This window comes from Pollicipes pollicipes, unplaced genomic scaffold (assembly GCF_011947565.3).
Source record: "Pollicipes pollicipes isolate AB1234 unplaced genomic scaffold, Ppol_2.1 Scaffold_3447;HRSCAF=4054_pilon_pilon_pilon, whole genome shotgun sequence".
NCBI lineage: Eukaryota > Metazoa > Arthropoda > Thecostraca > Pollicipedomorpha > Pollicipedidae > Pollicipes > Pollicipes pollicipes.
The window spans coordinates 8,036,889-8,064,687 of NW_023596297.1; the positions used below are offsets into that span (position 1 = coordinate 8,036,889).

Consider the following 27,799-nt stretch of genomic DNA (forward strand, 5'->3'; position numbering starts at 1 on the left):
TTAGACATCTTTGGCCTCACGGCGACCAGAACAGTCGCAAGATCAAAGAAAGGGCCGGTGAGCTGGCGAAAATAGCTTTTTTCTTATGTGAAGAAGATGGGGATTGAGTGAGATATGACACCGTCCAGAGGCCCTACACTGCTGGCGAAGCTCTATTAAACCATTTGCCGGGTCAATTTGACCGCTAAAGACTTCCATGTTGCCTTTGTTCCATTTGCATCTTTCTCGGAGGGTCTTACGCTGCTGTTGGGGCACTGTGTATGCGGTAACATACCGGAGCAATCTTGATCGACTCCTCCACGGCCCTCCACGGAGAGCCCTCCAAGGAGTCCCTCCAATTCGCCCGACAGGCTCTGTAAGAGTCTACACCCTATTGCGGGGCCCTTACGTCAACCTGTTAGGATGCTCTCGGATGCTCAGGAACCGTTCACATTAGTCTCGGTTTCTTTCCACTTGCTCGAAGGCCCTGTGCTGTTGCTTGGGCCCATCTCAGTTCCTCTGTTGCCGAAAGCCACACGTTTTGCGGGCGCAGGGCGTTCCGCCCGCTCGTGTGTACGGGCCTGGCTACATTGCTTCACCCACACAAGGCCGAGATCTACGCGATGACGAATTTCCTAGACGCCTTGGCCTTAGCGATTGCTGAACATAATTTTTTTTACGCGCCGCCCATGTCGTATAGATTATTTCCGTCGGATATCTAGTTTTTTTACGTATTTTACTTGCGCTTTACGTTCTGGACACAATTTGAATGCCGAAATATTTTGTACTCCTTCATCACAGTCAAAGAAAAACCTCTACATTAGTCATCAGCAACCAACTGATCATATCAACGAGCTACCTGCTGGAAGCCGGCTAGCCGTAAATGTCCTTGGAATCAAACGTCATGCTTGATTTGGATGATATTTATTGACAGCAGAACGACACACCGCTTTCCTTCATGTATCAGATGACCGCAGTTCCCGATCAGGATGTCCTGTTTTGGGATCACCAGGTCCCTTGGCTAGATTTGGAGGCCCCCCTTCGTGAATCGAAAGCATCCTGCTCAGGATTAGGAGGCCCTTTTTGGAACAAAAGGCCCCATGTTAGGACAGCGATACTCTTCGCTGAAAAATCAGAGCCCCATCCCAATTTTTAAATTATTGAAACCCTTTTTAAGAATATGATGCATGTACCTAACAGTATGATAATGGGGCACATGTCCTCAGTGACCTCCCCCTTGTACGACTCTGCAAAGGGGCAACCCCAGAGTAGGCCCCGCTCTGTCCACGAGGCCCCCTAGAAAATCATGGCCACCTAACGTAAGACCCATGGTGCCGCCCCTAACCACAGATCGATTGGATGGGCTGCGCCGATGTCAGAGCGATCTGAAGTCACCAAAAACGGCGCACTGATGTTGACAGCTGCCGGGCGGACACGCACTTCTTCGCGAGATAGATGCACTGGACGACTCTTGGGCCACGTATCCACACATCCGGCGCTGCTCTCCACCCTATGACCAATATCTCCCACCAGGGCGGGACATTTGGCTTTTTATCAGTCCGATAAGTAACTAACAGGGAAAGCGTACCGTTATATGCTACCTAGCGTGGTTTGAAAGTATTCACGCAGCGCTTGCCTGTGACGTTCACTGTGGAAGTTCATAACATTTCGTGAACGACGGGTGCAGCGAGCTGTAATTTCGCACCCAAGCGCTCGCCGGGCCAGCTGGTTTGCACACCACGGGACGAGCGTAGCCGTCATCACGGGGCGTGTTGCACTGGTACACTCACTATCCTTGGCCATCTGTGTTGAGAACAGAGCGCCTCACTTTCCTCACGGTACTCAAGCATTGGTGGTGACGGCATCAGAATGTCAGATTTCTTTTTTGACCGTAGGCAATGAGCGCAATGGCTCTCCTCTAGTCGAAAGGTGCTAAGACGGGCCAGAGGCTGAAATGCAGCCAATGTTTGTAAGGACGGTCAAACAGCCCCAGATGACGTACGGTTACTTGGTGCGAAATGGCTCGAAAAAGTCTGGGAGCTTTTAAAATGCCAGGACAGCCTGTCAGCGCTCCGCTCAAGGCCAAAGGGCGTAGGAGGTACTGACTCAGGCTCATTAAGTTTTCCGAACCCCTGAACGTTTTGAGCACACAGCTAGAATTGGTGAGTGCTAGTTTACATATTTTTACTGCGTTTGTGAAAGTCGAAACTTCCTTCTACGACGCTCATGATCTAATTTTTCTCGAGGTCATACCGGCGACATTTTGAAAAAAGACAACTAAGTATTTCTCGCAGGAAAAGCCTTTAAGGTTTTTGGATACAATTTTTCATCTATCTCGCTCCTGAGTGCACCAATATCTTCCTGGCGGCTTTACAAGGTCAGGTCATCCAAAGTCTAGGTCGAACTTTCACATTTACACCAGATTTGACCCACAAACGTCCCATAATTTAAAACTTATTGACTTATGAGCCACGGCTTTGAAAGTCGTTTCTAACACTGTTGCTCCCCATTGCAATGCTGCATGTATCATTGTAATGCTGCCTGGGCCGAAAAGCCCATGCACATGCATGCATTGATGAGATAGCTTAGTTCCTGCCCTTGATGTAGTCGGACGCGGCCAACGTAACGATCGTCTTCGCCGTTTCACCTGATGACTTTTCGCAGGTCACTGTCCGTCTATGAATTGCCGTGTGACTCGCATGACCTGATTTGGCCTAACGAAGATCACCTGCCGCATTGTTCAGTCATACCTATCTGATGCAGTTTCGAGATCCTCCTTTTGCCCTTTGCCGTGGGCCTACTAATGCCGTTTTCCCGTGGGTCTACTTGCTTAGTATCGTAGGGAGCCCTGAGGCCGCCTCTCGCGGGGGGGGAAGGTAAAAACATCCCACAGGGCGCGGGGTAAGATGATTGAGAGCCGTAGATTCAGAGGGACCCGAAGCGGTCTGCGAGGCGGCCCACCGGCCTCATCCGCGGTCCGTGCCTGGGACGGGCATGTGGCGCGACGCGCCCACATCGGGAATAAACGCCACAACATGACTAAGCCTCCCAAGCTGTCTGTCATTCACCATTACCTAATTCATGCAACTGTTATGCAAGACAGCGGGCCGTTCTCAGTTTCCAATGCGCAACAGGGAGCTGGAAAACACCTATGGCGACACTTGTGCCCGCAGCGCAATATTTCCTATTGCTCAAACCTATTATTGATAAACTCCACACATCAACATGTCCCAGCGAGTTTGTATTAAAAACCAGCCCCAGGCATCACAACCTTGCACCAAAACATAAGGCAGTGCGAGCTATTTCACCGGCCAATCTCCACGGATCTCATCGCGCCACACAGACCTTGGACACTGCAGATATTAACCGCACCACGCTAGTGCACCGTCATGGAACCGACCATGGACATGCAAGCAGCACGAAACCCCACCGACAGGTATTCATAAAACGTTGGCGAAAATTTAGCCCTGCATTCTGACAATGGTACTAGCAGTGCGTCGCACACAAACTGCCCGTCATGGTGGACACTCGGTTTAACAAAAGGGAGCCTTTAGCACCATGGACAGGTATATCTGAATGACGCATATGCCAAGCGATGCTCTCGTGCCCCTCGTGCGCGGTGTCCGTGACAAAGACTCAACAGAATACCATAACGGCAAGGGTCTCCCATCTAAAAAAGTAGAAAAGCTGCGTGTTCAGCATATCTTAAACTTCTCGTCGAAGAACTGGAACTGAATCAGGTGAAAATACAAGAAGAAGCCGGCAAAATGGACGAACGAGTAGAGCGAGATGAGCACGGCCCAGAGATCGGGGTAGCGCGCCGGCGGACTAAGGACGGCCGCGGCTGCGCCCAGCAGCACATAGCCGGCCAGCGAGAGGCCGAAGGCGGGCACCGCCCAGCGCGAGCAGGGGTCGACCGTCGGCTGGCCGCTGGTGGACGTGAGGCGGGAGCGCTGCTTGGGCGCCGCGGCGCGCCGGCTCACGTCCAGCACACCCGTCGTCATGTTGACGGCTACGATGAAGAAGACGGTGGTGGCGATGGTGGCGAGCAGGAGGCCGTCCTTCAGCAGCAAGGGCAGCATGCTCAGTGTTGAAGCGGTGAGGAACCAGAAGCACGAGAGCGGGTAGTCGGGGAAGAGCATGCAGGCCGGAATAGCAGCCAGCAGTATACTTTTCTCGTGCACTTGGAAGGAGAAAAGGAAGAAAGCGAGCGCCGAGTTCAGTAGCGACAGCATAAGGTTGTGCGCGGTCGGGTCTGTGAGAAGCGCCAAACTGCTGGGCATCAGGCACACGGCCGTCGCCGACAGGCACATGCTTGCAACTGTGCCGATGTCGTACAGTTCCTTCACCTTGTACGCCACGGACAGACTGGACCAGAAGTTTGCCACCTTGTCTTCGAACAAGCCGCGGTTGAACGGGAAGAGACGGATCACCACTTGCGCCGTCCGCTCACCGTCCACCAAGAACGGCAGCCACACGAGCCCAAACGTGGCCACCACCACGGCGCCGATCCTAGTCAGCTTGCCGACGGCGGCAGCCCAGGTGCGCTGGCGCAGACACAAACCCAGCAGGTAGCAGAAGAACGGCATGGCGTGGTACAGCTCCATCTGCTTGTAGTTGAGCGCCAGCGAGAAGAGCGCGGCGCCGACCAGGTCGCGGCGGCCGACCAGCGCCGCGACCGCCGCCACGGTCAGGCCCAGCGACACGCCGTTGTACTGGAAGTGGCCGTGGTCGATCAGCATAAGGCCGGGATACAGCGCGAACACAGCCAGCACGTTAAGCGTGACACTGCGGCTGCGGCACAGCGACAGCGCGAACCACAGCACGGCCGGCAGGAACACCAGCAGGTCCGCCACCAGCACCGTGCTGCGCATGAACAGCCGGTGCTCGGGCGTCTCGAGGCCGCGCGACGCGTGCAGCGCCACGTACGAGGGATCTAACCAGGCGGCCACGGCGCCGCACACGTAGCTGTGGTACGCCGTGAGTGGCGGATAGTCGAGGCCCCAGTAGAGCAGGTCATTGTCGGTGGTGTTGTGGTACCAGTCGGACAGCGGCAGGTTGTGCGTGACTTCCATCCAGTGCCGCTGTGCCTCGTAGTCGCCATACATGGGTGGCTGGTGCCGACCGGAGTGCGGGTGCAGCGACACCGCCCAGCGCAGCAGCAGCCCCAACCCCAGCACCAGCAGGTAGCGTCTGTCCATGATGAAGAGCTTCAGCCGTACACTTCCTTGAAGATGTGTGCAGCCGCCTGGCAGTGTCGCTTGATGATTGTTTGCAGGACCAGGTTTTGAACGAGCATTACTATTCTGCTACTACTATGCCACAAACTTGTACTACTTCCTCAGAGCACCATATTTGTGGCAACTGTTCGGCAATGTTCCAGAATCCTGCAATCACATAATGTTAGTGTTCAGTGACTTTCAGAAACATATTCACCTAAACATGGAAACAGCCAGTGGGTCACATCTGATTGGACTGAGTAACAAAAACAATTGTATCTCACAGGTTGCAATATGCAAAATTGCTTGCAATAAAATTGCAATACAAAAATTGCTTTACCATGTAGTTTGTGCCTTAACTGTGAAGGAACATACAAGGTAATAACTTTAACCTACTTGGGTTGTATTTGGTCAGCAGAGTGATCACATTAGACTTCTGTAAGGGTTCTGCCATGACAAAAATAAGGGGCTCATGCTTTACCACACTGCAGTTATTTCAATTGGAACATGCTTTACATGATTGCAGCTAAATGTATGTCCAAGGCTTCATATCTACTAGCATCACACAGTAGGTGCTAGGAAAGCTCATGCCTTTTTCATGAACATGAGTAAATAGCATGAATGCATGCCAAATTAATTTTATATAATCGTCTTTAAAGCTCAAATATTGTAAAGGACAATGTTGCACAACCATTTTCAGCTTGGCAGAACTTCCAGAGGGCTTGAGTTTGATTTTGCAATGAGGATGATGCTTTGCTATCAGCCAAATGAACAATATCATCCCTCTGAAAAACTGTTGCAATATAGTCATCCTTTCAACAATGCAGTAATTCTTCTGATTCTCGGTCCTAACAGGGAGCTCTATCGCACCAGACACAGACAAATTTGCAGTTCTCACGGAATTATCGGAATGGACTTAAGTTTCTTTCTGCTAGATTTAGCTGATATGGACCGTCTTACTGAAAGCAAGGCCCGCGCCGGCGTTGCCAACATACAAACCAAACGCTTACGGGATTTCCCATCCCCAAGTTCCGCGCGTCCAACCCCTAGCGCTCTGCGCCCCGACCCATGCATCCCTAATGCCGACTCAGCTCCAGCCTTGCTCCTCACAGGGCCCTGCTTCCTACTCTCAAAATGCGTGGCACCTGTTATTGTCTCATATGGACCTCAATTGCATCCTGGGACGCGTAGCAGTGGCTCCCTATTAACCGGTCACCAAAAATGACTCAAATGTAACCAAAATAGTCACTTTCAATACATTGGTTAATTTGGTCAGTTGAATACCCCACCGCCAATTGTATTGTTGCCACCAATGTGGGTGCTTTCGCCGCCGGTTTAACGCAGCCGTTGATCGTATTGCCTACTCAGCCGTAACCGTGCTTCTACGATGACTTACGACATTGTTTCGATTTTTACATCTGAAAATGCTCAAGGATTGTTCGCAAGCGGCTGCTAAAAACAAAAAGCTGACCGGGATCATTTAAGGTTGATGACGTCCCCCGAATTTTTAAAAATCAATGGAAGTTGTGTTGGGTTGTGGTAGCTGAAACCATCCCACACAGCAAGCTCTCGAGTAAAAAACAAACCGGTTTAGACCTTGGTCTGACCTTCATACCCGACTGTAGATCGATTAAATTTGTTATTGCTGTTGTTGCAGTTCTAAACTCAATAGTTTTGTTGCCTAAGAAACTACCTCCGAGCAGTGTGGATTCGTCTACCACCGCGTTGTTCTATCAGATTGAACGATTCCCTTGAAACTGTAACCGCTAATGGCGATGGGCTGACTTTGACCTGCTATAGTTTAGTGACCCTACAAGGTACATATACTCTTTTGTTTGGACAAATTCGCTATTTAACACGCAACCGGGTGGCCGATTCGATACCCTTCGCTCGAGTGTTGGGTCAGTTTGGCCTCCTGGGACCTCAGAAACTAAGGCAGTTAAATGTACCAAATTCACAGAGTGTCTTAACCTGTACGTGAACTCACTGAGGTCAAAGTTTGAGGCTCCTAGGTCATGACCTTCGAGTCAAATACGGTCAAACAAGGAGAAACTCCAAGTTAGCGTCCAAGATGTCCCTAGAACCTAGGCACCTGTTGTAACAAAAATTAACATGTTCATTTAAGGCCATTGACCTTGTTTCGTCTTTGGAAGATCACGGTGTCCAAAATCATACAATACTGCCTAGAGTTTTGCATATGAACAAGCGACAGAGATTATGCCAGGCAGTATGTTCCCCGTAAAATACGTTGCCCTAGGTCATTTTGGTCAGTGACCTATTCTGACCTCAAAAATGAGTCCATGGAAGATGTATAATGCGGTTACTGTAATCAATAAATTTAAAGTGAGCACCAGGAACTATATCACACAGCGAGTCCTTGAGAACTAAAACAGGCTAGTTTTGACCTTGGTCTGAGTTTCATACCTGACGCCAGTTCAGTGCAATTTGTTCATTCAATTGTTGCGTTGCCTACAAAAGTACCCCGCAGAGGGCTCCGTGTAACACTGTTGTTGCAGCAGATTGAATGATGGCGTAGCAATTGACTTTGACGCCATTCGGAAAATATCGGAAAAAACCTTGAGGGGGGGGGGTCAAAGAAATCTACACCCGAGGTTGTTAACTGCATTCAGTATGCAAAGTTTGGCGCTGCGTAACCGGGCCATTAGGACACCATGCTGTAAAAACCTTCGGGAGTGAAATCAAATCACCACTGCCCAAAGCCTACGTGGGAGGGGGGGGGGGGGGGGCTAAAATGACACGAACATCACAAGGATTCTAGTTATTCAGGCTCTCACGCCCTGTCAGTCAATACGCCATACTGGGCAGATATGTGTCAATGTCCGCCGCAAACATAAGGGACTAAACCGAAAGGTTTTAATGACACGTATCAGTGCCTGTTTCAACGTGCTAACTGGGGGAAGGGGATATACCCACCCACCAGTGACCTGAAGTACCCCCATACCCAAGGTGAGCCGCCACATCCCCCAGCAAAAACCTTGATTTGTAGGCAGCTCACGCCTGACCAGGCCTTTAAAACGGTTCAGGCAGATACTGGAGACGCAGCAGGTGCATACATTCTGTACTGGACAAGCTTTTTTAGGTGAGGTTGCTGTTCCTAGCTATTAAAAAAGAACACCCAAATAAGCGAGAAGCCGCTTTTGAAACGTCAGATAGGTATGTCACATGCCTGCTTGACACAGACCTGCCCGACACATACAGTCTGTCATGCAGTTCAGACACAAGGGTTTCGACAGACAGACAGACCCGAAAAAATCGTTTCCACCCTAAATACCGCCGCATGATTTCCACCCTTACGTGTCCACGTTTACCAGCTGAAATTTGCTGAGCTCCGGCCAATACGGCTCAGACCCGACTCATTTCACCGCCGGGATGAGGGTCGCCGCTTCCAGATGACCTACCTTACGTGGATCCGACACCTCGCGAGTTTAGCCCTTCCTGGTGTGTCCAAACGATCCTATGTGAGCTCTGTTGCCAGCCTGAGCGCTTGACGCGGCGAACGGGACGAGCACACACGTTCGCACCGGTCGTTATATTCGCTATATTATATTCGACGGTCGTTATATTCGCGCCGAACACAAGCGCAGGACAACAATCCGGACAAGAGCCGCATGGTGAGTAAAGCAGTCCCGGCGCCCGCCGCCTCTGCGCGAGCCTCCGCCATCGCTCCCAGAGACGCCGCGAGCTTTGTTAAACACCCGCCCGCGCCCGCATCCACACGCTCAAACACGCGCCTGCATCGGCGGCGAGAATCAACGCCGACACCCGAACCCGCGCAGGAAGACACGCCATCACTGCCGTGGGCCCCGTCTGTCACGGGCGGCCCGTGCGCGAGGCCGCGTGGACACGACGTGCCTCGCAGGCGGGTTGAGAGATGTGCGCCGTGGAAAATGTAAAACTACACCAATAAAAATGCGAGACAGATCAGGCGGAGGTTGTGTGACTGATAAACGGCTGGTGCGGCCAGACGCAATGCTGCATGGTGGCGTGAAAAGCCAGTTCGAGGCAGCGAAAGGGTGCCCTGTTAAATCAGATCCGACTAGAAGTCCATGGCTACTGTTGAACCATTCTTTGGCCGGCACCCACCCTGCACACCAACTACGCGAGAACAATAAACCTTAAGAAGGAGATAACGCAGTAGCCAAAGCACGAGAAATACCCAGTCTTCATCGCGAATCCTCCAACGACACGGCAATGGCAGACAAGGGGCAGAGCCAGTGCACCGCCACGCCCAGAGCTGCTTACACATAGCAACACACGCACGAACATTGCACGATGGGATCGAAAGGCACCAACGACGAAACCGAGTCCCGCTGTAGCACACGCAGCGCTGCCCTAACACCCGGCCTCAGAGAGGCGAACGAAAGCGCTTCTGCCGCAGGCCTACGCCAACCGTCTCCAACGCCACCGCTGCCCCGCACTGACACTGCATACCAAGCGTCTTTCAACAGCGCACACGACGTTCCTACGGGCTTAATCACAATGTCGGTTGGTACAGCTATGGACAGAACACAGACCGTTGAGCAGCAAAACCCATCACAGAATCGTAGCGTAGTGACGGCGGCTGCTACACATGGCCTGCACGTATCCGTGTTGTGCGTCCGCCGGACCTACTGCGACAAGGTATTAAAAATGGAAAACAGGCCGCGCCACGGAGCGTGCAAACTGCCAACTCGGCGTACGAGACAGCGACAGCTGCATCGGCGGGATCCGTCGTCACGACACACAGCGGGCTCCGGCGACACCACAGTTTACCGCCGCGTCCGCAGGACGGCGCTCACGTCAGAATGGCTGACTCGTAGTCCGAGATGTGATCCTTCTCCGTGCCGCTCGAGTTGCGGGACACCGCCTGACGCTCAGTGGGCTCGGCCATCAGCATGGACCTCTCAGCGAAAGGCTTCATATGCTGAAATGCAAGCACGCGCCAGTTAACCCGCTTAGGGGCCGGAAATATGCATGGATGCGCGCCGGCAGGGACGAAAATTGCCAACTCCGTGGAAATTAATTCCACCCAATTCAGTATTTCGTGGAGGTTCCATGAAAACACACGTCAAACGAGCTTCCAGTGGAATGGCTTCTTACCCAGAACATCGCTACAGACGGTACCTCGCGCCAATGCTCAGTGGAAGATAGCACATGTGTGTAAGAGGGCGGCAAATGCGCGCGAACATTTCAGCGCACCCTGACGAGCAAAACCGGCACGTCTTAGTCGCAGTCTGATTAGTCACAGTCGTTAGTCACAGCATGCCTGACAAGAAGCACACATCATGAGTATTTGAACAGATGCGTATCACGTCTGATTTCGACATGATCGATCCATCACTGACCGAACGCAACTATAAACTGGGGAGTCAATGCACCATTCATCCCGCCGCTTACAGTTGTCCTTTTGCAAGCGACAAGGTACGTTCACCCGGAAATGCCGCCTACAAAAAGAAAATGACGGCATTCCAATGCTCGCTTTTCATATCACTACCCGCATATGAGTCACCGCACATTTATCCTGGCCTTTCCGCTTCGCCAAGAACCGGTAGTGAAATTGAAATCCTATACCCGTTGTTCTTCACCTCGATGCGATATCTGTGATATCTACTCCTGTTTTGGAACGTCGAAAAAACTTGCTCAATGTGCATGTGATTTGCCTCGTTTTTATCTTCCATCTATATTGTAACTCAAAAAGACTCGAACCTAAATTTAGACTTCCGGCATTTTTGATGCTCCTTCAAATACACAGTTATATCGGAAAGACTTGGCAAGCACACTTAACGAGATTGGCCAATTTGCGTTGACGTTCGGCGTTGTGCGTTGCGCTGCGTTGCGTTGGCGTTGGAAGACAGCGTCACGAACTGATGGCTCGCGCTTGAGAATGGCCTTGGGATTTGACGGCAGGGGCGGCGGAGGGGGCAGCTACAAGAAAACCAGTGTGAGGGGCAAATACAATCGACAAAATGGAATCTCCGATGCCATGGCTTTAATGATCGGAAGGGGACAGCATTGGCGTAGAAGCAGGCAGCGGAGGTGTGTGTGTGGGGGGGGGGGGGGGGGCGACCACGCAAACGTAGAAAAAATTGACACCACACTTAACGCCTGACATGATACAACATTAATACAAATCCTATGCCGTTCCCAGCTTTTTGCCATATCCTTCCATTTAGCGGAAAGTTCTACCCAACTCCCTTGCAGTTTACAAAACCAACGCGTGCATGCCAATGCCTGGCCTTCTTCAGCCCTTACAACCAGGTTTGAACATGCCTGTCAGCATTTTTGACGTTGGCGAGAGGGCCTGCTTAGGGAGCTCATGGGCACGTTGAACTGTGCCGCTTCTCAAGGAATCATGCCTATAGTTTTTCACTGCGTGATTCAGCCGAACAGAGAGCTGCCCGATGGTGACAAAGCCCAAACCTATGGTTGCTCCAAACCTATGGGCTGCTGAACTTGCGCATACTCCACTACGCATGACAATTACTGCGAAACATTGAAATAACGTGGTCTGCATATTCCGAGGCAACAACCACTTTGTACCCAATGCATTTCAACCCTAGGTTATTTCAAGTCAAATTAAAGGGGAAACAACAACGAACAACGCAGATCGCCGTATGAGGTGATTGTGATCTTATCTGCTCAATGGTTTATGCCAACCTACTGATTCCATCCAAAATGGCCACCTTTCATCCCGGGGGGGGGGGGGGGGCTACCATTGGCACAAACCACGTGTGCCTCATGCTTATTGCATGGTTGTGACTACGAATTTAATTAAATGAGACCGTCACGTGCGAAGTAGTTTTACACGCAGGACTAAACTGTCTGGATAAGCATTGTTTGCCACCGCACCATAGTTACGAAGAGCAGCCACGCATGGAAAGTCGCATCCAATTCTGAAGCGCCTGGTTCAGGTTTAGAACATTAAACTTTTCCTGCAATAGGGCAGTGCAGGAACTAAGTTCCTACCTCAAACGTGGGGCGGTGTTAAAGCGAATTTGGACTAATTAATAATTACGAGCCGTTTGTACCGACGTGTTTTGGTACACGGAACATCGCAGAACGGTACCGGGTGTCGCGGCGACCCTTGGGCTGCGACTTGCCGGCACGCACCGGCACACACGAGGACAGACCCTCAGCACGGTTATCAAGCCCGGCCAAAACTTGGTACAGCTCGGCCTGTGCTAGGTGTCAGTGTTTGCCGGCAGGCCGGCGCCAGCTGCGGGGCCCAGCTGTACAAGCAGCTGCACAAGCAGGTCACGACACGCCCGGCGGCCACGGCCGCTGCGTACTCACGAACGTTCTCAAAGCAGCGCTTTCAGACCCGAATGCCCATTATCCCGTGAGACTTAGCTACGCGGGAGAACAGAGTGCTCGTCAAAATTCACACCCGGATGCACATAACACGTGAGATCACCGGCTCGCATCGGTCGCAGCTATCTACACACACCGTTAGAGAATCTAAAGGGACCAAGCGGTGACTGCCGCACCGACCGAGCCAGTAACGGAACCGCACGGGAGGCACCGCCATCTGAGGTTCCAGTGCGGTCACGACCTCGACCTACCTCGGGGTCGCCGACCAGTCGCTGCAGCAGGGTGCAGCCCAGATTGCTGGGGTCCTCGCCCCGCGCCCGGTAAAGCTCCATCTCGACGATCATCTCCTGCCGGGGCGGACGGGCGGACGGGCGGTCAGACGGCCGTCGGTGACGGGACGGCCGGCTGACAAGCCCGCGTCTCTCGCCACCGACCAGTTCTCCCCCCCCCCCCCCCATCATGCATCAAAAATACCGGAGGCATTTATGACGCGGTGCCGTTATTGTCAGGAAATGGTATGCCTACAAATGGATCCAACTTCTAGGGTGACTCAATGAAACGATTTGGTTAATATGAAAGACACGGAGGCGTCAAACGGTGTTCCAACGCATGGACACCAGCTGGCAAGAGGCAATGCGCGGGCAGCCTGCTGCTTTAAATGGGCTTTAGGCGGCCGACAGCAAAGCGAGCAATGCTTTAAAGTGCAGTAAGCCTCCACAGTCCAGTTGCGCGACTCGAAACCGCGAGCCATTCACATAAAGCCAGCGTTGCGAAACGCATGAATCGATTACACATAAGAACGACTCAAAGAGAACGCATCATAAAACCTCAAACTGAGCCAGAGAAGCACTGGCAAATTTCGAAGCCAGGCAAACGCAGCACAAGAGGATGCATGAAGCGATGTAAGAAGACCCCCGTTAGCCAGGTCCTCCGCATAAATATCATACAGTGACAAATGAAGCGGATGTCTGCGGTGATTGTCTGCTTTTGCCCCCTAAATAGCTAACAATACAGGACGCGAAACAAATAAAAACTAGTTACGCATTGCAAACGAGAGAATGTGCCGGATAGCCACAACTTGACGAACTCCTTACCGGCCCAACATCGCCATCTAGAGGTGTTTAGAACCATGTGACAACTACATCACGACTCATCACAGCGCCACATGCGCTCACCTTATCACAGACCGCTCGGTCAGCGTCACCGACCAGTCGTGAGAACACATCGCGTTTGGAGCACTGAGTGTCGGCGCTGTGATATGCCGTCCCTGACCCGTCACCGCGTAACCCGGCGCAGTACGCTCACAAGCGGCACGGGTGGCGCACGCCCTGTCCGCGCGTCCCAGCCCACCGCGGGGAGAGGGCCCCATCCATCCTGTCCCGGCCAGACCCGCCGGGTCGTACCTGCACCAGGTAGTTCTCCTGCTGGATGCGCTCCTTCAGCTTGCGCGGGATGTCGGGCGTGATCCAGCAGATCAGCTGCATGATCACGTACACCACATTCTGGAACACGCGGCCGCCACTGAGACTGCGTGCCGGGCAGCGGGCGGCGGGCAGGTCCCGAGCCGCTGACGCGCAGTCAGCCCGCCCACCTTTCACTGAGACTGCGTGCCGGGCAGCCGGCGACGGGCAGGTCCCGAGCCGATAACGCGCTGTCAGCCCGCCCACCTTTCCACCGAGCGTCTCCACAATATGCCTGCTGACAGCAGCTGATCCGTCCCCAAAGGCGCACCATATGCCGACTGCGAGACGGGCGTACCACTGATACAGTCAGTCGAACACTGCAGGGTGCGCTGGGCGCCGATGAGACCGGAGCGGGTACGGTGAGCAGCCGCGGCCGGAGCCGCACCGCAGCGCTGAGCGGCCGCCAGCTGGCGCTCTCACCTCGAATATCAGCACGAAGATGAGCCGAGCGGCCAGCACGTGCCAGTAGAGCGTGTCCGGCGCGTACGGGTCGGCCGCGTCCGGGCCCAGCCGGTAGTCCAGGTACCTGTCACCAGGCGGCAGCACACGCTCGCGTGATGTCGGTGACGAGAGGCCCCGGCCGGCGGACGGAACAGAGACAAGACGGACACACGGCGGTTGGTCCGCGACCACCGCTGAGTACCACTGCCAACGGACCCAACGCCACACCACCACTGGCGCGCGACGTCCACACACTCGCCCGCATCTCGCGTATTTTCTCCAGTAAGTAAAAGTTTTTCTGAGTTTCTTAGTTTTTTCTAGTGAAAATTTTTTCTCCAGTACGTAGTTTCTCCAGTTTCCCCTCCTGGCACAAATGTGCTACAAAGCTACCAACTTGTTTTCTCACTGTGCTCTAACGCAGCTAATGCTGTAACATAAAAGTGGGTCGCACACGATACAGATGCATTAAACACTGAAGTGACGTGCGTGAAGAGTACGTGCTGCCCAGGGGGGGGGGGGGGGGGAGGGAGCGCAGCGGGGGGAAGTAGTTGACCCCGGCCTTCCAGCAGGCAGGGGAGCAACAGTTCCCCTGTTCCCATTTCTTTTTTGGGGGGAGAGATGGTCCCAATTTTTTCTCAACTAACTGCAAAGTGTAGTTGCACGTATAATACTAAAATTAATATAAAGAGGCCCCCAAAAACTCAGCTAGAGGGTAAAAATTGGGCATAAAAGATAATTTGCTACATCAAAAATTCCATTTTTGAGTCCTGAGGGCGCTTTTAGGAAGGGGGCAGCCAGTGCCATATATCAAGATGCCCAATGTTGTATAAAGGAGGGCCCTTTGCTGGCTTACGAGACCCCGTTACAATCTAGGAGGCCCTGTTCTGGTTTTGGAGGCACCCTCCATATTCAGGAGGCCCAATTTCTGGAACAGGAGATAACTTTCATGTATGAGATGGCTACGGTTCCGAATCAGCATGCCCTGTTTTGGGATAGTGAGGCCCACTGGCGAGATCTGGAGGCCCTCCTTAACTGATTACACATATCTTCTTGGGGCACGCTATATGTAAGAGTTTGATAAGGGGCACGCGCTTTCAGTGCCCCTCACTCTTGATGACGCCGCCGCGTAGGATCCCCTCCCCCTGCGAGGAGGCCCAATTTTGTCCGCGAGGCCCCTGGCAAATCCTGCCCCCAACCCAAACCCATGGTGCTGTCAACATGCAAAGTGGAACAGGACCAGAGCACATCAGGGGCCGCAAAATAAACAACTTTAATTAACATAAGGCCCTCAACTTCGCAAAGAAAGCTGGTCAAGTCCGTGGAAAACTAGTTTGGCGACGTATTTTGTGGGGTAATTTCATAAATTTCCCACGCTCAGCCCGAACTTATTTTGTGAGGCTACGCCCCTGCCAGGCTATCTGTACCGAGTGGCGCCAAGGAAGTTATGACGTCTTGTGGCGCGTACAAGACACACACACAAACACACACACACACACACAAATATCTCACACGAGGTTTAGTGTGTGCTGAACAACGGGCATTCCATGGGCACCGCTGGATTCCCACCAGCGCTAGGTCGCCGACCTGCGACAGTCGCGGACAAAAAGATGAGCAGCATGCAACCGCGGAGCGCACTACTATAGCGCTCCCCTCCTCTCCACTGGCGCTCCCGCCGCCCAAACTCTGCGAAGATGATCGCGGCAACTCCACGAAGAAACTCATTTGTTGACGCAAATTGGGGTAATGGATGCTATTTTTCACCGCTCAGCGCTTCTCCCCAAACTAATTTTGTGAAACTGCACCCATGTGATCGGAACAGGTTTGTTTTCATGAATAATTGAGGGTAACTGCGTGCCTCTTCGTCTCTACTCTCTTCAGTTCTTCACTTGATGTGGATAGGCAGGAAAGAGCACCTTCACGTCAAACTCCAAGCTTTATTTTGAGGGGATCCGTTGGTGGCAGTCTAACCAGAGCCGCACACTTGCAAGTGCGTGAAGAAAGACTACGTGCAATTCGCTCACCTTTCCCCGTATCGTTACCGCCTTATCTCCGTGCCAACCTCAAGCACTCTTACGGCCACGCCGCCACCCCGCCGCGCATCCACAGCGGCGTATGCCATTTACGTTTGGCATTTCGTAGACCTAGCAGCCCCGCAAACAATTATCTCATTTAGTGGCTGCAGCAGCAGTTTTGCTTTGCGAGTGGCGTTTCTACACCTTTGAACAATGTCTTTATTAGTCGACGCGTGATTTTTATATCACGTCTCTACTAGAGAAACATCAGCCACCTGACGCCCGCAGGACCACACTACGCATATCAAACACCTTACCGCAAACGCCGTCTGGCCGGCGGCCCACCAGCGCCACCAGCCAACCGACCTGCACGTATCGATGCGCGTCGCGTTGTCGACCACGGGCCGGTAGCGCTCCGGGAAGTCAGCCACGCGGAACACGGCCAGGCTGTGGTTCATGTAGCCGGCGAGCGTGCCATTCTCGCTGACCCTCATCTGGTAGACCAGCCGTGGGATGAAGTTGGACGTGAAGCCGATGATGAAGGCCTGGCCGGGGTACGAGCACACATTAGCTGGCGGACCCATCGGAGCGAGCCGACACACGGCAGCCGGAGACCGCAGGCCCAGCACCTGCCCCGGTCGCGCCAAGACAGTACGTGGGCTGCACGGCTGCTAAGGTCGCCCAATGACCACGCGGTCACGGTCCGCGGATTCAACAGGCACAGGGTCGCAGCATGCCCTGAGAGGCCATGAGGAAGACACAGTATCTGCGAGTGCATCGCGCCCAGAACCAGCTCGTCTGGCGCACACGAGCCCGACCGCGGCCGAGACCGTTCCATCTCCGGCGCCGCGGTCTGGGCCGTTCCGTGCCCAGTGCAGTTCCGACCGCGGCCGAGGCCGTTCCGTTATCGGTGCCGCAATTCCGGCCGCGGCCGAGGCCGTTCCATCCCCGGCGCCGCGGTGCCGGCCGTTCCGTTCCCCGGTCCGCCGTCCCGGCCGTTCTGTCCCCGACGCCGCGGTCCTGGCAGACTACACGTTGCTAAGTACGGCCAGCTTGCCGACGGTGTTGAGAATGCGGTACCAGATGCCTATGTCGCGGACACGCTGGCCCACTGGCCGCCGGTAGAACGAGAGCAGCTTGCGCGCGTCTAGCCGCATCTCCAGCACATTGTTGAGGATGGCGAACAGCGGTGCCAGCGGGAACGACGCCACGAAGATGGTGACGAAGCCGAACTGGATCACTGCGGAGGCGAGGGAGCAAGCGTTGGACAAAGTCGCCCCAGGGACCCGGCACGAACACCAGAGCTGTGCGGCGGTGCAGCCCGCCCGCGCTCTGCTGATTACAGTCAGCGCATCAGCATGACACAGTGAAGTGGTGATAAAAGACGCAATATTTTATGTCCGGCTAGCGCCGGCAGCCACCTGGTGTTAGCAACACCAGCCAAGATAAACTATGGTCAAGCACCGGTCTACAGCCAGCAGGGGCGGCTGGCACCAGCAACAGTATGCGCGTTCGATGTGTTCAGTGCGTGCGAACACAGTCTAGCATTCCGAGAGTGACAGCATATACAAGCTCACACCGCTCCAGCGCAACCAGCACTGAATCAGTGGTGGAAGCCGATAACAGCGGAGGCGGGACGGAAATACAACATACCTGATATAGATCTAACAATCATAAGGTATGATCAAGCATATGATTCGATCACAAAGACATGCAGGCAACGGCTAAAGCACATAACTACTTTCATTCCAGTAACATTAGGGATCCCGGTGTCCAACGGCATGCTCAAACCTAGTTAAGTTAAATTGTTCAGTGCTTTAGCGAGGAACCTTATTCATATGGATAAGACGGTAGAAATAATCTCATTCCTCGGAGAAAAACAGGGAGAAAACTATATCTACTATAGTTAATGAATATAAATCAATACATGCTCCTCACACTCTGTTCATACATAAAACGCACACGACCAAACGCCTAGAACGCGTGCTGCTGGCGCTCTGGCGCCCGGCGAGTCCTCACCCATTTCCAGGTACTCCCAGAAGAGGCTCTGAGGCCCCCAGTCGAGCAGCCGGAAGTCGGCCGCCCAGCGGGGCAGCACGCGGTCGTCCTCCTTCCTTTGGGTCAGCAGCTTGCTCAGGTCCCCGATCCAGGTGAACAGTTTCCTGTCCGAGCCGCGAACGACAGCGTCAGGGGCCACCCATCGCCAAGGGGTCAGGACCAGGGGCCAGGGGATGCCGAGGTTGGGGAAACAATGGACGTCAGGACTGGACACGGCAGCTGTACCGGATATCCGGGCTGGGGACAGCGGCTGCATTGGGAACACGAGGAAATCGGCGAGTTTGCACCGAAAGTTTACCTCACGGCACACGCGAGGTACAAACTCGTCTGCCGTCCCAGTGGAGCGCACCACGGCCCGTCATGGCCCCAGCTAGTTCCTTTGCGGACAAGGACTGACGGGGGGGGGGGGGGGGGGAGACAGTGATGACAGCGCTACACCATCAAGCCAGAGCACATCGTCAGGGGCCACATTCCGGCAATGATAGCTACACTGCTGTACCTCCTTAATCAGCACTGTTCGCATAGCTAGTGCAGGCTGTACAGCACGGAAGAGCTTAAGGAATCCGAGCCAGCGCGACCAGCATTACTCCTTGAAGGTACTGGACTCAAGCAACATGTTTCTCTCACCCTCCGACTTTTTCAGAAGGGAAGACAACTGTGATATGGAAAAGCTGTGGACATGCATCCTCACTAATGCAGGGCAACGGAAAATTACCGCTTTCGTTCATAGTGTCGGCTGGCGGCGACGACTTTTCCGCGAATCGATCAACATGAGACAAAAAATGACACACAGCACATTCAATTACAAGGTTCACTCTTGTGCCCACGACCGACCACAACTGATAAAAAGGCGTTCCACATGTTGCAACGAGCATAACTTGCAGTTTCGATTTCCACGAAAATCTTGTCTTTGAGTGCGCAGTTACTGTCACGACAGTCACGACGATATAAACAGAAAGCGAGTCGCGCTGTGAGAAAGTTCGGAAAAAAATTATACGTGACGTCACGTGCAATAGAGCATTCTTCGTGTGCTGCGAATACACCACTCAGGTCACTGACCAGTGCTACCAGCGACGTCAAGTTTTCCAAAGCCGTGACGCTGACCACGGCCGGCGGCAGCAGAGCTACACCAGCGCGCGTTCCCATATGTTTCTCCTTCACACTCAATCAGCGTCTGAGCACCGGGCCGGCGTCCGGCCGGCGGCGCACTACTCACGGCAGCACCATCTCCCAAATGGTGAGCAGCGCCTGCTTGCCCACCATGATGATGGCCAGCTGCATGGTGAGCTCCAACAGACAGCCGCCCGGGCCGCACTGTCGCAGGAGACGCGGGACACGCGGCCGGCCGTCAGCGCCGCGACACACACACACACAGAACATACAGACAGCCGCCCGGACCGCACTGTCGCAGGAGACGCGGGACACGCGGCCGACCGTCAGCGCCGGGACACACACACACACACACATACAGACAACGCCGACTGCTGGCACGGGAGCAGTCACCGGGCACAGTCACCGGCATGGCTCGTCAGTGCTGTGGCCACCGCGAGTTAAGACCTAACGGATGACGCAAGCTTCTGACCGCGGCAAACCTTCTCACAACGAAACAACAACAGAGCACCGTCGTCCTGATCTTTCAAACGTAGCCCACACCTCAAATGGACATGCTTGCGGACAACTCAGGACAGCACAGCCAGATGCACATTTGACGTCATGGATCAGTTCAACACAGCACAAGGCATGCGCACCACCCCACAAGTGCTAATGAGCATGACGGAGTGACCGGCTCCGGCGGCGACGGCGAGAACCCGAGGACCCACCGCGGCGGGCGGCCCCGCTCCGTCGCAGTTCTCACCTCCTCCTGACGGAAGCCAGCGATACGGTTGTACTTCCCCGGGTAGCCGTGGAAGCGGCCCTTGAAGAAGGCGATGTAGAAGATGGACGCGTAGTAGTTGATGAACTGCAGCAGGTAGATCTTGAGGGTGAGGCTGTCGTCGTACTCAGACTGGGTGCGGGGCAGCTCCAGGTCCGTCAGGTACTCAGCCAGCCGGTCATACACCTGAGCGCAGGTCAGGTCAGGTCAGGTCAGGTCAGATCAGATCAGATCAGGCCATGTCAGGCCGGAGTCCGACCAAATCATGTTAGATCACGTACAAACCGGGTCACTGGCGTCCGGTCCAACATGGGCCAGGTCCGGTCAAACAGTCCCCAATCGGCCTGTTTCAGCTTATGGCGCCAGACGCATCGGTGGCTCCAAAGCGGTCGCACAGTTGCTACCATGCAAGCTTGCAGACGAGTACAACGTGAGAGGCAGACTTGGGACTGCGCGCCAAAGAGGTGGGGGATTCGTCACATCGCTGTGCAGAATATGTACATTCCTCGAAGCTGGAAAGCTGAATTGAGAACTTCAAAACGCAAAATCTAGTACAGTTAAGCGTGGCCAGAACCCGACAAGATCTGTGCTCGAGAGTTTTGAAGTGAGCAGAGGACCTTTTAACATAACGCTACTTGTCATCTTTGGCTGACCTAAAGTTTCCAACCTGATTCAGCAGCAGCACGATCACAGGTTGATGGTGGCCGCGGTGGCGTTGGTGAAGAGCATGGTAGCTGCTGACGTAGTCGTCCTTCCAGTAGGCCAGCGAGGCCAGCACCGACAGCCGGTACAACACCACGCCGATGATGATGGCGATGGCCACGGTGATCTGCGGCCGGGGCCAGAGTCCGGCTCACAGTCCCCGCCGCGGTCCGGGCTCGCCGCCGTCACACCCACACCGGCCGCACGATAGTACAAGACGATAGCGTACACGCCACCGCTTTGTGATGAACAAGTTATTATGCTAGAGCGCGGCAAATCAGGCGATAGCTGATCGAGAAGATATCAGGCAGATGTCTGTACCGACGCACCAGCAGAGAACGATGGAGACGCTGAGCATGATCCGCGGGAACGCATCTTCCAGAAGCTGACTGCGGCTCCAGCTGCTTCGTTACCACGTCACCTGAGGAGAGCGATCTGGTAAGATAGGAATTCATCGCACTGTTTGCAACGACATCAGGCGTGATCACAGCGTTTAGATCCCACTGCTGACGGCTCAAACGCAAACCCTGCGGTCGAAGCCGCTACTGACAAAGTCTATGACGCGAATCCCACCGACCACACGTTTACGGACATAACCGCCACATGCCAGGACTGTAACGGGAGCTTTCTTGTCCTTCAGCCACAACGCGACGCGGCAAGGCTTAGCGCTAGACAATGACTGCTACAGATACTCTACATCTTTACTACTGCACTGAAAACTGGGGCCAACGAAACCATCATGTATTAATAATTGTATCAAAGTGCTACAAGAACACATGCATATAACAAATTCCCGACTCCACTGTCGTCCCGATGAAACTATGACCACAAACTCTATGAGATGAAACTAGGACAAAGAAACCGTCACGACTGCTAAATGGATACAATTTTGACGCGGCATTGTAAGCACCCCCGTTAACGGGTAAAGCTTCGACACTTCATTGCTTGTATGGACGAAACGTATGCAGTTAGAAAGTCATGTAAACAGAACTCTGGCACGCACGAGGCGGCCGTGTCGAGTAAAACTTAATTACAACCCAACCAACCCATGTTTGTTCGGCAAAACTGTTCCTTCTCCTGTTTCCGCCTGCCTGAATAGTCAATCAAATGAAAATTTTCACCTGAACGGTTTTTAAACATTAAAGGCTTAGACATGTAAATGTAGATGCCAACGCATGCTTAGATAGACGCACCTAGCTATGGCAGGAGTTTTGTGAGTAAAAGCTTGGTTGCGAAATATTTCGATCGCGGAAGTCGTCAAGCGAACGAATATGGGGAAACCTCTCTCGGTGGCATTTTTGTCGCGCAGCAAGAACGACGTCCAACGCATGTGTGTCGAGCTCACCGACTCGGAAATGGGCGCCCACTTTTGTGCGATAAATAGGACTGGAAGGTTACTGAGATGACAGTTTTCTCCTGTCAAAAAATATAATCGCATCCACCTACATCCCCGAAGTCATGAACGCTGACTCGGCGCTCACATCTACCCCGCATCCCTTTTCCATGGTGCGCTGCATTCAACGGAGGCGCGTGTCCTTGAGATCCTTGACCCTTGATACACCATAATAGAGATCCTGTTTACTGAGACTTCAGTCCGAGATCCCTCAGTTTGGTACGGTTCTCACCACCTGCCTCCGGTCCATCAGCTTGATGAGATACTTACCTCTCGCCTTAAGTTCTACCAGGTCGCGGGGTAACCACTTTTCGTGGGAAAACCCCCAGCCCAGCCAGCTGTACTTACCTCCTTTCAGAGTTTCTTCGGCTTGAAAGGTGCTCAATTCCTGTCTGAGGCCCTTCAGCTCGGTGAGGTACTCACCTCCTGTCTGAGGTTCTTCAGCTTGATGAGGCAGTCACCTCCTGTTTGAGGTCCTTCAGCTTAATGAGGTACTAACCTCCTGTCTCAGGTCCTTCAGCTTGGTGAGGCACTCACCTCCTGTCTCAGGTCCTTCAGCTTGATGGGGCACTCACCTCCTGTCTGAGGCCATTCAGCTTGATGAGGCACTCACCTCCTGTCTCAGGTCCTTCAGCTAGGTGAGGCACTCGCCTCCTGTCTTAGGTCCTTCAGCTTGACGAGGTGCTCACCTCCTGTCCGAGATCCTTCGGCTTGGTGAGGCACTCACCTCCTGTCTGAGGTCCTTGAGCTGATGACGCACTCACCTCCTGTCTGAGGTCCTTCAGCTTGGTGAGGCACTCCCTCCTGTCTGAGATCCTTGAGCTTGATGACGCACTCACCTCCTGTCTCAGGTCCTTCAGCTTGGTGAGGTACTCTCCGGCCGCGGGTGCTCCTCCTTCACGTCGAAACCAGTCAGGTCCCAGCGGTGGGTAATCTCGGCGGAGTAGCGCTTCCAAAACTCCAGGAACAGCGCGCTGGACAGACACTCGCCGGTTATTTCGACGGCTGCCCCAGGGATGTGTCACATCCACATCGGCCAGTCTCAAAGCTTTGACTCATACTTATCTTCATATGACTGTCAAATGTGATTCAGATGACGCTGCAGCCCCTGATGGCACAAGCACCGCGCTCCATCCGAACTAAACAGAGCAAACGGTAATCAACGGACTAATCGTCAAGCAAAATGCACAGCACTCCCCGCAGAAAGCAATCAGCAAATCATGCATATCTGGAAACCCCCGCCAAGTACCAGGACATCAGACCACTGGCAAGCGGCAGACGACGCACCCCAGAAGGACATGAAGATGGCGAAGAAGAGCGTGGACGGATTGTCAACGAGGTAGGTGACCCCGAGTGCACACACGTCTCATTCAGCCGCCAGAAGTCGCAGAACACGTCACAGATCGGGCACATCAGGACGTCCTTGTTCTCGCAGATGTCGTTTCTGGGCGGAAATGGGCGTTATGCGAATGGCGTTCAAGCAACACAACCAGAGACATACTGGCATGTGCCCATCACTTTCCGCCATCAGCACCGCATAAATCAATCCTGGCGGATCACCGAAGCAGCCAGGCTCAGCCGTTTCCAGCGACGACACGAAAAGCCCTGTGCGTTGAGTCCCGTTAACAGTCGTGTACACGTCCGAACCCAGGTGGTCGGCCGCTCTGGTGGGCCGAATCCCACCAAGCAGTTTTCTCAACAGGACCAGCCTGGACGGGCAACAGCGTCCCCCAGCGAGCACGCGACCCCCCTGCCACTGTCCCCTTACGTGGGCACGTCGTCGTAAAGCGTGATGATGCCGTAGAGGAAGCAGATGATGCCGACGATGGCCGGCGGGATGAGGGCATATGTGTAGAAGCCCAGCCAGGCGAAGTACATGCCGATCTTGACGCCGAAGTAGTCCTCCACGTAGTCGAGCGGCTGGTGCCGGTAAAATTTGCGCAGGGAGGCCCACTCGTAGTAGAGCAGGGCGCGCGCGTTGCCCCGCCGCTTGTAGTCGCCCTAAAACGAGTCACCGATCACCGGTTACAAATGGCAGGTCACAGGTCACGAGTCACAGGTCCAGGTCGCAGATCGCGGGTCACAGATCATGGGTCACAGATCGCAAATGATAGATAACAGATCTAATCACGGATTGAGAGTCACAGACCATAGGTCACAGGTCATAGCACATGGATCATGGGTCACAGATCACGAGTGACGCGGACGCCGAACATAATGACGAGTCACAAATCACGGATTACGGATCACGGGTCACAGATCACGGATCACAGATCATGGGTCACGGATCACGAGTCACAGATCACGGGTCTTAGATCACAGGTCAAAGATCACGGGTCTTAGATCACAGGTCAAAGATCACGGGTCACAGGCCATGCGTCATACATCTAGGCACAAATCATGGGTCACAGATCACGCGTCACAGACCACAGCTCACAGGCCAGTGGTCACGGATGGGCGGTGAGTCGACCGCTGCCAAGCCACCGACAGCGTCCGGCCGTCACCGCCGACGGCGCTCCACTCCAACATGACCCGCCCGCACCGGGTGCGGACGGCGCCGGCGCGCTGCAGGGCAGCGCTGTCGGACGACGCCTCTGACAGCGGGAGGCGCGGGATCTGTCGGCCACTGCCGCCGTCCGAGCCCATCCTGTGTCGACACGGCGCCATACGCGTCCGTGTCAACAGCGACCTTGGAGCTCTGCTGGCAGCCGCTCGCCCCGCGAGAGGATCGGAGCTAGCCCCGCCGCTCACCTCGTGTGGGGCGTAGCTGGCCAAATACGTCTTGTCCGACAGCAGTTGTCGATGCCGAATCCATTTTTGGCTGCTGGGTGGTGACCTGCTTTACAAACCACTTCCGCTTCAAAATGAAAGACACCACGCGTGCGCGAACAGCCGGGGTGAAGAAGTCTTCGGACATGTCAAACCTGTAACAAGAAATATAAGAATTGACGAGAAGTGCATACGAGGTAACGTCTACCATGCGGCCGCCAACAACATGCCTTCACAGGTCTGCTCATGGTCGCATTTAAATGTGCACTCGTTAAACGTGAAAAATAAGTGCACTACGCAATGTTTAAGCTAAGCTGCACAACCCAACATGAAGAAGCCGCATAGCACAGTTCCAAAATTCATCCAGTAGGGTGTGCAGGAGAAAAATATGAATTCGCGCTACAACAACTCTGGCTCTCCGGCGGCCCCGCGATACGTTGGCACTAATCCGTCGCCCCTTCACCCCGAAGCCAGACATCTGACCTGACCGGCCCATTTGTCAAGCCTGAGGCACTTACACTGGGTTGACAGCCTCGATGCTGATTGGCTGATTTTGAGCCATGGGAGGGCAGCAGGCAGTGACACCCAAACCGGGGGTGTAGAGCGTGAACAATATTGACATCCCTGCCACCCGAGTGGCCGAATGTTGGGGCACTACCGCATACTAACGATGGGATAAGCCAGTTCAAACCAAGTAGGCTATGCATTCAATGGAATCAGCTAGCATGTGCTGAAAGAACCGCGCTTCTACCACATACTCGCGCAAGAATACAAAACTGGCTTGGCGGTTGTGAAGGACATCAAATTACGCATAACTGTACAGCGCAGGAATACAGTACAGATCGGTACAGGATGTGCAGGAGTATTGTCTGTAATTAGCTGGCATGTGCTGTGCAATGTGCTGAGCGCTAAAAACTCCACTCTATAATGGAAGAGCGGCTCAACCTGGCTCATGCCGGTCTGGCAAGCCCTGGCTTCAAACCGTTCTAGCCATACCATGGCGCCAACACGCTCATATTACACCCAGATGACGACGGCTCCACAACTCACAGGTACTCTCGGTCCCTGCTGTAGACACCGGTCAGGTACTTGTTCTTGGGCGGGAACTTCCTCGGGTTGACGCCGAACATGCCCTTGTCGACGATGTTCACGAGGGTGGTGATCTCGCGGATGACGGGCACCTTCTTGAGGAAGTCCTCGTCGGCGCTCAGTCCGGCCGGCTGCGCGCACGATCTCGGTCAGCGCGCACGGCCGCCGCCGCCGGCGCACCAACACGCCGCGCACAACGAATGCCGCCGAACACACATCCCCGGCCGCTACCGACTGCACTATCAGTCCGCAAAGATATCATGCATCGACGTCCGAAAATACTGTACGTCAGACAAGCAGCCCAGCAGGAGCAGCGCAATCAGCTGAAGGCTTTCAGCAGTTCGCCCATAGCTCGACCCATGATCACACTCTCTACCATTGCTGAATAAGTGAAGAGGCCATGGACTCGTGTGCGGCAAGGCAGGCACGGCCGTATGAGTCACTGTGTTGGTCAGCACGTGCTGCTGCACTCGCCTGCAGAATAAGGCGCACTTTCAAGGCTAGAGACTATGAGCTGCTGCGGCCAGCTCCCCCATCCCCACGCGCGTCGGCTAACGCCCCCCCCCCCCCCACACACACACTGGAACCCCACCAGTCTCACCTCCTTCATCGGCATCCGAACCTTCAGGATCTCGGCATACCGCCGAAGCACCTCCCATGGCGTGTGGATCTTGACAAAGGTCAGCGGACTGCTCTCGTCAATTGTGTCCTCCTCGAGGTGGAGACCCTCCTTCCTCTGTACAGACCAGCGGACCGCTTATATGGACACACGCCCAGACCCATCTCAGAACCGGGCCTCGGGCGGGACGGTGACAATACCCGCCCAATCCTGCACGGCCTCTGCACATATGGCACGTGAACACGTGGTATCGTTTGGACCAGTTGCGTCAACAGGTAGGCTAGGCACGCAAACGGACGCGTGCGAAAGGGTCCGCTTGGTTTGACCTTCGGCCGTGGCAAGTGGGATTAGTCATTGCAATCGGCGCCGCCAGCTGTGCTTGAAGGCTTGATGAGCGCACACCAACTATCCACACGCCGTTGACTGCTACTAAACATGCCTCCTGATCAACAATTGAAAGGCACGCGCCATCGAAGCACGATACCCCAGGCTTCCATCACACATTTACATATCGTTAATTACTCTCTCATGCTGAACAATCTTAACCAACACACACACAAACACTTCTTTTAAAGAAAATATCAGATGATCACGATAAATGACACAGCGAACCGTGCCGTCACCACGCACCAAATTCTCCTCATATACACCGTGGCGCGACTCGTGGTTGATATCACAGTCATCTTCTTTGGTGCTGGTTCGCACCAGAACAAAATCGATCTTCCTTATTCCATCTCGAAAGTACTGGTCAGGCAGATACTGTGGACAACCAATTCATTATCATAAGGCAATCAACCGCGTTGGCGGGGTCACACACGATGCTATTCTATACTCAGGCGACTTGACGTCACATCCCGCACCAAACACATGC

The 27,799-nt window shown here is 54.0% G+C and overlaps 1 protein-coding gene and 1 pseudogene across 2 annotated transcripts; both read right to left on the reverse strand.

The window, feature by feature from the left end:
- Positions 1 to 3,571: 3,571 nt before the first annotated feature.
- On the reverse strand, positions 3,572 to 6,408 carry LOC119091745 (dolichyl pyrophosphate Man9GlcNAc2 alpha-1,3-glucosyltransferase). 2 transcript variants are annotated; one of them, XM_037214608.1, is made up of 2 exons: positions 6,326 to 6,408; positions 3,572 to 5,366 (listed from the first exon to the last, which is right to left on the reverse strand). In XM_037214608.1, the coding sequence occupies exon 2, from the start codon at positions 5,178 to 5,180 to the stop codon at positions 3,675 to 3,677; it is 1,506 nt and encodes a 501-aa protein (XP_037070503.1). In that variant the 5' UTR covers positions 5,181 to 5,366; positions 6,326 to 6,408; the 3' UTR covers positions 3,572 to 3,674. The 2 variants fall into 2 exon arrangements, with proteins under 2 accessions (XP_037070503.1, XP_037070504.1); XM_037214609.1 differs by lacking the exon at positions 6,326 to 6,408 and adding an exon at positions 6,265 to 6,292.
- Positions 6,409 to 9,542: 3,134 nt separating this feature from the next.
- The window catches only part of LOC119091567 (anoctamin-1-like), a 20,898-nt pseudogene continuing 2,641 nt past the window's right edge, over positions 9,543 to 27,799 (reverse strand).